Source organism: Tarenaya hassleriana, unplaced genomic scaffold (genome assembly GCF_000463585.1).
Source record: "Tarenaya hassleriana unplaced genomic scaffold, ASM46358v1 Cleome75, whole genome shotgun sequence".
NCBI lineage: Eukaryota > Viridiplantae > Streptophyta > Magnoliopsida > Brassicales > Cleomaceae > Tarenaya > Tarenaya hassleriana.
In genome coordinates this window covers 358,564-370,910 of record NW_010970030.1, presented here as the reverse complement: position 1 = coordinate 370,910, position 12,347 = coordinate 358,564, and the positions used below count along the sequence as shown (strand labels likewise).

The 12,347-nt window shown below is 36.0% G+C and overlaps 2 protein-coding genes and 1 long non-coding RNA gene across 3 annotated transcripts; 2 read left to right on the top strand and 1 right to left on the bottom strand.

Annotated features, from left to right (window-relative positions):
* The first annotated feature begins 2,837 nt into the window (after positions 1 to 2,837).
* LOC104801858 lies at positions 2,838 to 3,311 on the top strand. The gene has a single exon (XM_010525241.1). The coding sequence runs from the start codon at positions 2,838 to 2,840 to the stop codon at positions 3,309 to 3,311; it is 474 nt and encodes a 157-aa protein (XP_010523543.1).
* A 725-nt stretch (positions 3,312 to 4,036) lies between these two features.
* LOC104801822 lies at positions 4,037 to 5,010 on the top strand. The gene is made up of 5 exons (XR_769936.2): positions 4,037 to 4,217; positions 4,364 to 4,429; positions 4,532 to 4,600; positions 4,704 to 4,772; positions 4,864 to 5,010. It is a non-coding gene; the product is annotated as an uncharacterized LOC104801822 (long non-coding RNA).
* A 1,450-nt stretch (positions 5,011 to 6,460) lies between these two features.
* Positions 6,461 to 7,765, bottom strand: LOC104801857. Its single transcript, XM_010525240.1, has 3 exons — positions 7,426 to 7,765; positions 6,586 to 7,242; positions 6,461 to 6,465 (listed from the first exon to the last, which is right to left on the bottom strand). The coding sequence occupies exons 1-3, from the start codon at positions 7,763 to 7,765 to the stop codon at positions 6,461 to 6,463; spliced, it is 1,002 nt and encodes a 333-aa protein (XP_010523542.1).
* Positions 7,766 to 12,347: the final 4,582 nt, after the last annotated feature.

The window sequence follows — 12,347 nt, the reverse complement described above, 5'->3', positions numbered from 1 at the left end:
TTGAGTTCTCTTCTTAGGACGGCGTCCAACACCTCCTTATAAGTTAGAAACCCTAATCTTTGTGAAAAGAGACTTTTTCCGAGTATTTTGACTCGGTCCGAGTCAGAACTCTGACTCGGTCGAGTCAGAACGAATCAGCCCAAGCCCATTGTCAACTCTTGACTCGGCCCATTTGGAACTGACTCGGTCCGAGTCAAATACTGACTCGGTCCGAGTCAGAAGGCTGAAAAACGTCCCGACACTCTGATTTGATCCGAAAACGGTTTTTCCGACCAAATCCAAGTCTTCCTTTCCGAAACTTCACATATAAGTCCATCCCTAATGGTGTGTGACCCTGTAGGCCCATTCGCAGTGGCAGCAGCCTCGAGAACCATTCCCGATCTACAAGTCATGGTTAGCCTCTAGCAAGACGCCATGACCACCCACGTTGAATTGAGTTAGAGGTGATCTAACCAAGGCAATAACAGCTCGAGTTCTGATCCTTTATCCCAACGAATAAATGAATATAAATGACAATTCAATAGTTGACTCATTTGACAACATTGATGGTTTAAACCCCAAAAAAATTATTAAGAGATTAAAATACTGATATTGTCTCCATTATTATTATTATTTATACATAAAAATTCAAAATAATAATTGCATAAAATGGCGGTAACTTCTCTTTTGCAATCTGGATGCCATTTAATGGATGTATAATAAAATATTGATCTTGCATAAATTTTATACTCCATCCTTTTTTTAAAATATATGGGGTCTTATACAATATTACGTGTTACTAAATAAATATCATTTTAGATTTTTTAAGTGATTTTTTAATTTTTTAAAATTTTATTATTAATTAAAAATATAAAATTAATAGAGTATTGATGAAAATATGGTTTATTGAGGCGTACATGATTTTTTTATTATATTTTCTTAATAGTTGTGAAAAAATTAAAATGATACTTAAGAGTAATTTTTTATTGTAATAATTTTCGAACGATGCAAAAAAATTAATAAACCTATTACGATCATTTGCCTTAATGATAATAATAAATTAGCACCATACGTATAAATTAGTAAATTATGTGATGCTATTGCCTCGAGTCCCATGCAAATTGCCGTTGCCTGTTGACTTATCCCCCAAGGTCGGTCCATTTGCGCGTATCATATTCTATATCGTATTTATATGAAAGTAGGCCTAACAAAATTTTCCCAATTTTGGTGAATTTTATCATAATTCAAAACGAATTTCTATCCACAAGATCCCATCCAAAGTTTTTTTTCCTGAAAATGAATACGAAATTCCAAACATATTAAAATATCATATTTTTAATATAGTTATTCAAACTGAGAATCTATTAAACAAATTATTAAACCTAACAATTTTTTTATATATAATTCTTTGATTAGAGTTTTTATTTTAATAAATATTTATGGTTTACGACTCTAAAAATAAGAATACTTTTTCTACCCATGTGTTAAAATTGATGAAGAAAATAAAATTGAAAATTCGGTGGCAGTTTCAACAACATAATTGAGAGAATGTTGGTTCCCAATTTCTTTCTTTCAAAATTTGGTTTTTTATTGTATTTTTCCGTTTTTACACATACACACATAATATATTTAATTTATATAATTTAATGAAATTAGGATTTAGTTACGATTAGTACGTGGTTAGGGATATGGAGATACGAGATCATATATGTTAGCTGATTAATTAATTAGATTCGAATCTGATCTTGGGCTCTGGACCACCTAATTCACGTACATACATACATACATGCATACATACACACATACACACATACACACACACATACATACATACATACATACATACATACATACATACATACATACATACATACATACATACATACATACATACATACATACATACATACATACATACATACATACATACATACATACATACATACATACATAAAATCGACTAGTAAAATAGATGCAACTTCATCTATAGCGTGGCCACGCGTTTTCATAGTCCGATTTCCACGAGAGGGCCCAGCGATATCTCTCCTATTGAGGAGGTGATAAGTCCCATATTGCATGTCTATTATCTCCATATGATTCGTGAACGTATCTGATCAACGCCGTTATAATCATCCGGTTAAAGACGACGTTTGACGCAGTCAAGACACGCCACTCCTCATATCAGATACTCTAGACATCTCAGGTCTGAGGATCCAAGAACGAACCGCTGTATGAGATTCAAGTCATGACTCTGTCCATGTGACAATCTCATGCGGGTCAACCAGTCACTCGTTCACAACGAGTACCCATGATTGTGATATGCATCCAATACATCGATCACAACTCATGCTAGTCTTAATTCATCATTGTTCCCACAATGATAACTGACCAGGGTGTTTAGAATCATTCGATAATGATTCAAGGATACCGAAATATAACAAACATGCCAATCATATAACGGAATGTAACGCATTCATAAATCAATGAATCAATACAATGTCAAAATGTCATATCACGGAACATCCTAGAGCATTACAACCAACAAAACTGAGTGCACCCGTCAAACAAGTCAAACTATTCGAGTCTCAAAAATGTTCAAACTCGTCAAACAAGTCGGAGTTTGACGAGTTTGACGTGTTTGACGAGTTTGATAATGAGTGTTAAATTTGTTTTTGAAGGTACCTTTTGTGTATGATTTTAAGGACATTCATATGGCTCCTAAGATCACGACGAAATGTTATCCATATCAGACTGTTAGATCTCTTAAAAAGGCCTTGACGGATGAAGAATTTACATATTTCAAAAAAGAATCACAGTTTCGGCATATTTTCCATCTTGGATGTAACGACACATTGAAGATGGTTCTGGCATCAGTCCTCTTACATCGGGCATTAAAATTGGAAGGAGAAGTGAAACAGCTATGGTTTGTTCTGAATGGCGTGCCCATCAGATATTCGATCACCGAGCATGCGATTATCTGCGGCCTAAATTGTGAAAAGTATCCACAAGACTGGGCTAAATGTAAGGGAACCCAGTTTCGGATGAAAATGTTTGGACATTCAAAGGTGACAACATCCGAAGCGATAAAGAAGCTGTATGCCACTCCAACCAAAGATGTGGAGGACAGGAGAAGATTAGCAATAATCATATTGCTAGGTGGAGTATTAGACCATGGAATCAAGAACAATGATGTGATTCCAAATGATGCAGTTGACATGGTCAACAATCTGGAATTTTGTGAAGGGTTTCCTTGGGGGAGATACACTTTCGAAAGAAAAATCGATCATATACTGAAGTTGTATGTAAACAATCCTACACCGAGGGCTCAGTGACACTTCCCTGGATTCGTAATACCTCTTATGGTGAGTTACTTTTTTATCATTGTTTTTAATTTATTGTGATATTTATTGTGTTTGAGTATTTGATTGATTAGTTTGTATGTATATTGCAGTTGCTTCCTTTTGAATGCGTGAATAGTTTAGGCGTCAATGGATGGCTTATAGATGTGAAGGATGTCGATCCCACATGTCCTAGGATGTGTAAGAAGCAAATCCAACCGGGCCTTTATGTCACACTTGCAAATGTGATTAGACAGATCGGTGTGGATTCACATGTATGTATAGATCGATTACATTAGTTATAATAGATGACATTTGACGAGTTTGACGAGTTTGACCATAATCCGGGTCACTGATACCAAATCTGTTAAAATGTTCTCAGGGTATTCGAAGTGTTCTTCAATTAGATGAGGAAGAGGAACATGTTTTTTAACATACATGAGGATGAAAGTAGTCATCCGTTGGTGCAAAGTTGGATGCAACAATTGAGGTTGAACCCGTCAAGTATTCGTTATGAGAACATTCATGAGATCGATGTTGGTGGTAGGGCGGAGAGAAAGAAGAAAGAGAACATAAAGAAACAAAGAGAAGAAGAACGAGAAGAAGAAGGAGAAGGAGAAGGAGAAGAAGAAGGAGAAGAAAGAATAGAGGAAGAGGAAGGAGAAGATGAAGAAGGAGAAAAAATATCCTTCAAAAAGATGTTGAAGAAGATTGTAAAAGACTCCGAAAAAAGAATAATTGCAAGAGTTGAGAAGAAAGTAATTGAAAAAGTAAAAAGAATTCTGGAGAGGGCAGGAATTAATGTGAAAGGAGTCGATTGGTCTGAGATACAAGACAACGAGTTCGAGTTTAGATCTCGTTTTTCGGATGAGAATGTAGACCTTCCACAGAACGAGCAAGGTATGGTGTTACACTTTAGACTTTATTTAGGCAAACCGAGTTAGGGGGAGTTAGATTGGTTTGGCTCTTTTGATTGACGAGTTTGACTGGTTTGACTCTTCTGGTTGACGAGTTTGACTGATATTCATATAATTGGTCATATGTAGGACATAAATCTGTGCAAGAATCTGACAATGATCAAGAGGATATAGAAATTGCATAGAACGAGCAAGGTATGATCTTACACTACACTTTATTTGGGTAGCCCGAGTTAGATTGGTTGACACTTTTGGTTGACGAGTTTGACTGATATTCATATAATTGCTCATATATAGGACATCATCAATCTGTGAAAAAATCTGATAATGATCAAGAGGATGTAGAAATTGCACAGAACGAGCAAGGTATGATCTCACACTACATTTTATTTGGGCAGCCCGAGTTAGATTGGTTTGACTCTTTTGGTTGACGAGTTTGACTGATATTCATATAATTGCTCATATGTAGGACATCATCAATCTGTGCAAAAATCTGATAATGATCAAGAGGATGTAGAATTTGCACAACACGAACAAGGTATGGACTGATAGGTGTTTATATGGTTTGACAAGTTTTACCATTTGGGTTGACGAGTTTGATTAATGTTCAGATAATTGGTCATATGCAGGAACTGATGATGAAGAAGATGATAGTGATGCGATTCCCCCTACTCCTAGAGCAGTATCTAATACTATTTTGGGTTCGACTGATGATGATGATGGAGGGATACCTGCTCAGGAAAAGGAGAATGTCGAGGTCCCTGCTGCTCCCAAGGATCCAGTTCAGAGTAGTAAACGACCGAAGAGGAAAATAAAGCCAACTCTTAAAAGTCCATATACTACTTTGGACTCGACTGATCCACCCTCCAAAAAACGACGGGCAAAGAGAGAGACAAGAGGTAGAAAAAGAAAGAAGGACAAAGATCGTGTAGAATCTGCATTGGTCCAGTACAAGAAGGTGTTTCATGCCTAGTACAAGAAGGTGCATTGGTGCCGATAGAATCCACATTGGTGCCGATATCTGTAGCTCCTCCGGGTTATGTGTGGATCCCTCGACAGTCTATGGTCTATGACAATGTTGTGCGAGTTGAAAGTTTTATTGAGACAAACACAAGAAAAGCGACTGCTCTCTTCAAGTTTATGCAAAAACCGAGACAAGAGAGGTTATGGATGTCGGGGTTGGAATATCTACGAACCCCACAGTTTTGGGAAGACCTTCTACAAGAAGGTGTATGGTGGTTCAATGATCAAGTAAGTGTTTTCACATATAGTTTGATCAGTTTGACGAGTTTGACGACTGTTTGACCCATTTAACTGTTTGTTTTCACGGCATATCGATGAAGCTATGTATGAAATCCGGAAACGTGTACCCCAAATTGAACCAAATAGTCAGAGGTACCTTCTTTGTTATGTGCAGTGTTGTGAATGTTTCAAATGGTGGAAATTGGGACAGAAAGATCTCGGCCTTCTTGGACAATACATGAGTGGGGAATTACCAATTGGCGGTGGTAACAAAAAATTGGACCAATACAATCGGAGCTAACTGAATTGAACACCTTATTTTGTTTAGTAATGCATGTTCCCTCAAACGAAACCCTAATGTTCTATTACACTTTATGTTACACGGGTAGAATTTATCATTTTTCCAAATGCTCTCCTTATAACAAAAACACGTTCAATACGTCATAATAGACCCTGTGCACAACTTTGAACCATCGGAATTTAATTTTGACCACAGGTTGACCGCGTTGAGTCGTCAAACTCGTCAAACACGTCAAACTCGTCAAACTCGACAAACTCTCTGTTTTGGCAAATTTATCAATTCTGAACCATGAACATATCAATAAACACCCCGTATAACAAATTTGATAGGTAAAAAACAATCGGAGCTAACTGAATTGAACACCTTATTTTGTTTTGCAATGCATGTTCCCCCAAACGAAACCCTAATGTTCTATTACACTTTATGTTACACATTGGTCTAGGGTAGAATTTATCATTTTTCCAGATGCTCTCCTTATAACAAAAACACGCTCAATACGTCATAATAGACCCTGTGCACAACTTTGAACCACCGGAATTTAATTTTGATCACAGGTTGACCGCGTTGACTCGTCAAACACAGAAACCCCAAACATGAAACCCCGAATGCGTGTTACGACTTTGACCAGTGTTATGAGTTTGATCAGTTTGACGACTGTATTTACAATATAATACACTAGTGAATTAGTCTAAATATGAATTCATAATGTCATTACATGTACGAACATAATATTATGACTCATACGTCTGTGACATCCTTGACGTACTGACCGAACCTACCGAACATGATTTTCTTTTTCGAGACTCACCAGGTCCAGGAAATCGGTTTTGTTTAGGCCTTCCACTTGCCCGTTTTTCTTCCACTATAGGCGGCAATACCACTACATCTGCAATGGAAGATGGCAATTTCCAATCACAACAATCAGGAACCGGGTACACAGTCTCTTGGTAAGCCATACGCCATGTATCTCGCCTGTAGTATTCAGAACAAAGTTCGTATATCATATCGCCTTTTCCGATCATATGTGCTGCTGCAATTGCATGACTACAAGGATACCTATCCACATCAAACATTTTGCAACCACATGTTCTTTCTCCAAGATTAACCAAGTGTCTTCTACCTTTTTCATCCCTCACCTCAAACTCGCCAGTAACACCGTTCAGTTCTTGAACGTCAAATGTACATGCCTTCTCGTAACGTTCATGTAGCTCTTTGTAAACAAATGGTGTTAACTTTTGAGATTCATCAGAACTACCTGCTTCTAACATGTGCTTGTTAAACCATTCAACTGTCTTTCCGAGACAAATATCAAGTAGACTTAGCAATGGATACTTTTTTGCCTTCTTCAGTACGGAGTTGATCGATTCGGCCCCATTGGTTGTTAACATGTTGTACCTTTCACTCTTAAATTTACACCTTGCCCAATTCTCAGGTGCAAGTTCTTCCTTTTGCATGTACTCGACCACTTTGGAATATTTACACATTATGAGATATATTCACATTAATAACACCAGTCAAGCTCGTCAAACAAGTCAATTACACTAACCACAAAAAACATACCTGCTTTTTAGATCATCGCATAGGTATTCAAACTCATCAATCGTGTAGGCTGCTACACATTTAAAGAAAAATTTAGAGACGGTCTCACCATTTGAACTCTTTCTTCTACTGCCTCTATTAACGTGCACTTTTAAATTCTGCGCTATGTGCCTCACACAAAAGTCGTGTTGCGCTTGCTTGTATACTTCTCTCGTAGCTTTGATTATGCTTTTATGTCGATCAGATAGCACAACTACATCAGGATCATCCGGTATTACTTCGCTTAATCTTGTCATAAACCACAACCATGAAGCATCATTCTCTCTATCTATCACTCCCCACACTAAAGGATATTGGTGATGATCACCATCTTGGGCGGTTGCCACAATCAATGCTCTCTTATATTGGCTCGTCAGAAATGTTGCATCAACAGCAACCACTTTACGCATATACTTCCATCCTTTGATAGTTGCACCCAGGCGATGAAGAGGTATTTGAAAGTTTTTTTATCATCTTCAAACTGAAGACCCGCTATAGTCCCAGAATTCCTTTCCGTCAACATGTGCAACCAACCAGGAAGCCTACTATAATGTTCATCATGACTACCACGGATCTCATATTCAGCACTATATTCCCTCTCAATGCCATCATATACGATACACTCGCACCGTACTTGTCTTTCACCCGTTCTACTATCTCTTTTGCTGTGGGAGTTTCAAGCTTACCAACATACTCTTCCTTTAAGTAATCTCTAACCAACTTCGCTGAACCTTGCACATCTTTTTTGGATTCAGATACAGGTCTGCAACTATGAACGGGATTATATGATCTTATATAGAAACGTTCGGAATTCTGAATTGCTGCAATGCGTAATTTCCAAGCACAACTCGATCTATAAAACTTGCATCTTAATTCCCACAACTTCTTGTCAGACTTCACTGTAGCAAAACCGAAACAAGCTTTAACAGCGTCTTTCCGTACATATTCCTGAGCTGTTGCCTTATTATCAAACTCATAACCAATACTTATATTCAATCCATCACTAAAATTGAATATACTGAAATAGAAAACGATGTGTCCTCCACAGGTACAATGGCCATATTATTCTCACCATCACCATCACCATCTCCATCACCAAAGCCAACTTTATGGGTTTCACATGTCATATCAGTTGCAGGTCCCTCTTTTAAAACAATTGCATGTTCTCCACTCATTTCATCTTCTCGAACAGTAGTATGTTCATCATCCAGATCATCTATAAATTGTATCGTATTACTCGCACCTTTACTCTTGAAATCGGGACTCTGAATCATATTCTTATTATAACCTGCATAAAGCACAGCCCCATATGGTCCAACACCAATACCAACACCACTACCGGAATCCGGAATGTATTGCATAACAATTTCTTGTTCACATTCACTTCTCAAATTTACTTTTTCAATCTCCACGTGAAGCATGCTTCTTCCTCCGTTTATTTTGTCCATGAGATAAATAAACACTTGCTTGTTATTCGATATGTAAATCGGCTCACATTTTCCTTTTATTGACGGTAGATAACTTAGCTGAATATTTGATTTTCCTTTGTCCACATTCATATCAGAATGTAACTTCTCAACCAGATGTCTGTATGTCAAATCTGTCGGAGGAAAAAAGAATAACACACCCTTCGCATCTTTAACTTTTCCTTCCCATTCATATTCTCCACTTGCGTTCATTATCCACTTGCCACCAGACTTGTAATAAATAATTGTCATTCTTTCATCACTTGCAGCCATTATACATGTACAAAATAAACACAAAATGGTGAAATTGGTTTGACGAGTTTGACGAGTTTAACGAGTTTGACGATTTCTACGAGTTTGACCAGTTGGACAAAATGGTCACTTTCACCAATGTGACGAGTTAATTTGACCAGTTTAACTGATATATATATATATATATATGTTACATTTGACTCATCTATATTATACAAATACGAAAATTAAAAAACCCTAAATACCCAAAATATATATCGGCTTTAAAAAAAACTTACCTATTAACGAGATCTACGTTTATTGGATGAGTTTCTTGGAGATTTCACTTGTTTTTCGCAGCAAATTTGCCAGAAAATCGCGCCGGAGAAGAGACATTCAAGAGAGAGAAGAAGAAAAACTCGAAGAGAGAGAACGCGATGTATCGCGGGAGACAACGATAAAGAGGAGAGAGAAAATGGGGTAAAAAGTATATCTATATTTTATTTATTTTAGTATATTATAATATTATATAAATAAAGGAAGGGTATTATAGGGATTCTACAGGGAATATTACAGAATTGCCTTTAAATGGCACCGAGCACTTCAAGTAGTACCCTTGAGATTTTAGAGTTTTCAAAAAAAATTGAAAAACGCTGAAAAGACATTAACGCCCTTAATGAATAGGCCACGTGTCAAGATCAGAACGAAGAAACTATGAAGAAAGAGAAAAAAGTAGGAAAACATTGTTATCATTAAAAAAAAGGACACATGTCAAAATCTGAGTGGATAAAAAAAAGGAGAAATAAACTTTTTTTTAAAAACTCTCTAGTTTCTTCTTCATTTTCTTCGGCAATTTCTTCTTCGGTAAATTTTTTTCTACAATTTCTCTCTAATGGTACGATTTATTTGGTGTTTTCTTGTGCGATTTCTTCTTGTAAAACCGTATTCACTTCAAAATAGCTTCGTCTTCATTGTTTCCGACTCCTTTGCGTATTCATTTGAATTCACCAAGAAAGGTGGATATTTTTTTAGAATCTTATGTGTGTGCATCTAGGTAAACAATAAAAGAAGATAAAACAAGTCAAATTGATCATATTATTCGAGTTGTATAGATAAAAAAAATTAGGATTTCAGTTAGAAAATGAGAAACAATATTTTTCACAGAAGACGAGTCATATGGAAAAAGTTAAATGGTCATACTAGTCATACTAGTCGCACTTGAATAGTGTGACCAGTTTGATTAGTCTGATAAATCTGGTTAAACGGGTCACATTCGTCAAATGCTCATATCAGTGAAGTGGTCACACCCTTCAACTGGTTATTCTAGTGAAATGGGCACACAGTTAGACTAATCAAACTGGTCAAGAAGTTAAGTGGTCATACTAATAATATTGGTCACTTGAATTGTGTGATTAGTTTGAATAATCTGATAAAAGTGGTCAAAAGGGTCACATTAGTCAAACTGGGAGATTTACAAAAATGACTTTAAATGTCATTTTTACTTCACGTGATAACCCTCACTTTGGAAAAAAAAAAAGACAACATCATGTGATAACCTTGTAATAATATACTTCCAAAAATACCCTTCATTTTTTATTTATTATTAAATTTTAAAAAATAAATTTCAACTCTCTCCTCTTCCTCCTCTCTCTCTCCTCGTCCGCTTTCTCTTCTCTCTCGTTCAGTAGTCTTCACACTCTCTTCATCTCTACTCTTTTTTTAGCTAATTTGTTGCGAAAAAACAACATTAAGCTTGGGCATTTAATCGATTCAACATAAATCTGAATAAAAGGTAAGTATTGTTTCTAAATTTTGTTATTAAGTTTGGACATTTGTGATTTATTATTTTATCATTTTTATATTTAATCCATATGAATATGTTTGAAATAAAAATGACATATATATCAGCAATACCATGATTCACGTTATTCAAACTGGTTGAAATCATTATATTTGTGAAATTCGTTAAAATGGGAGAATTCAGAAAACTGGTAACATATACATGTCGAAATGGTGAGACTGGTCATACTCCTAACTGGTCATACTTGTCAAAATTGGTCAAACTGGTCATATTCGTGAAATTGGTCAAAATGGTCATACTCATCAAACCTGTGACATTTTTCAAGTGTATCATTTTATCACATTTTGTGTTTATTTTATACAGGTATAATGGATGCAACTAATGAGAGGATGATGATTATTTATTATAAATCTGATGGCAAGTGGGTAGTAAAATCGATCGGAGCATATGAATGGGAAGGAAAGAAGAATACATGTTCGATAGGTTCAGCCAACATATCATTGTCATAAGATCATGCGGGTGGAATGTATTTCGATTTGTATTTGGTATGACTGGTTTGACCAGAATATGACCGTCTCGACGATTTTGGTAAACGAGTTTGATTATGTAGGTGTAATGTACTTTTAAATTCGTATTTCCGTATTTGTATTTGATATCTCTACTTTGACCATATTATCATATGATTATGTGGGTTTAATGTACTCTTTCAAACCGATGAATCTCGCAATTTCGAATAGGTCTGACCGTCTGACCATGGTATGACCATATGACCGTCTGATCGTCTGACCATTCGGGTACGAAAAAAAAGACCTAAATTAAATTCAAACGATTAGAAAAGTTGTATAAGGGTTATAAGAATACTTTTTCATCGTTTTGGAGTTCTAATTTCGTGTGGAGAAAACAAATCTACCAACATAAGTCAATTGTGTCCAATGTGTTACACAAACACTACTAATAGTTTAGGTCTTCTTTGGAAAGAGTTACTTTGATATCAAAAAAAGATGCTCAATCCATATTGCTACGACCGATTTCAACTAGAGAAATCGATCATACGAGATGATTATTACGATGTTAACACTTTCAAACCGATGAATCTCGCAATTTCGAATAGGTCTGACCGTCTGACCATAGTATGACCATATGACCGTCTGACCGTCTGACCATTCGGGTACGAAAAAAAGACCTAAATTAAATTTAAAGGATTAAAAAAGTTGTATAAAGGTTATAAGAATACTTTTTCATCGTGTTGGAATTCTAATTTCGTGTGGAGAAAAAAAATCTACCAACATAAGTCAATTGTGTCCAATGTGTTACACAAACACTACTAGTAGTTTAAGTCTTCTTTGGAAAGAGTTACTTTGACATAAAAAAAAAAGATGTTCAGTCCATATTGCTACGACCGATTTTAACTAGAGAAATCGATCATACGAGATGATTATTACGATGTTAACACTTTCAAACCGATGAATCTCGCAATTTCGAATAGGTCTGACC

Bases quoted from the DNA above. Each gene is read 5' to 3' on its own strand.
- LOC104801858 (XM_010525241.1), top strand. From the start codon at position 2,838: ATGGTTCTGGCATCAGTCCTCTTACATCGGGCATTAAAATTGGAAGGA.
- LOC104801857 (XM_010525240.1), bottom strand. From the start codon at position 7,765: ATGCGTAAAGTGGTTGCTGTTGATGCAACATTTCTGACGAGCCAATAT. The intron at 7,243-7,425 runs GTGAGACCGTCT...AATATTCCAAAG, and splicing joins TAGAAGAAAGAGTTCAAATG to TGGTCGAGTACATGCAAAAG.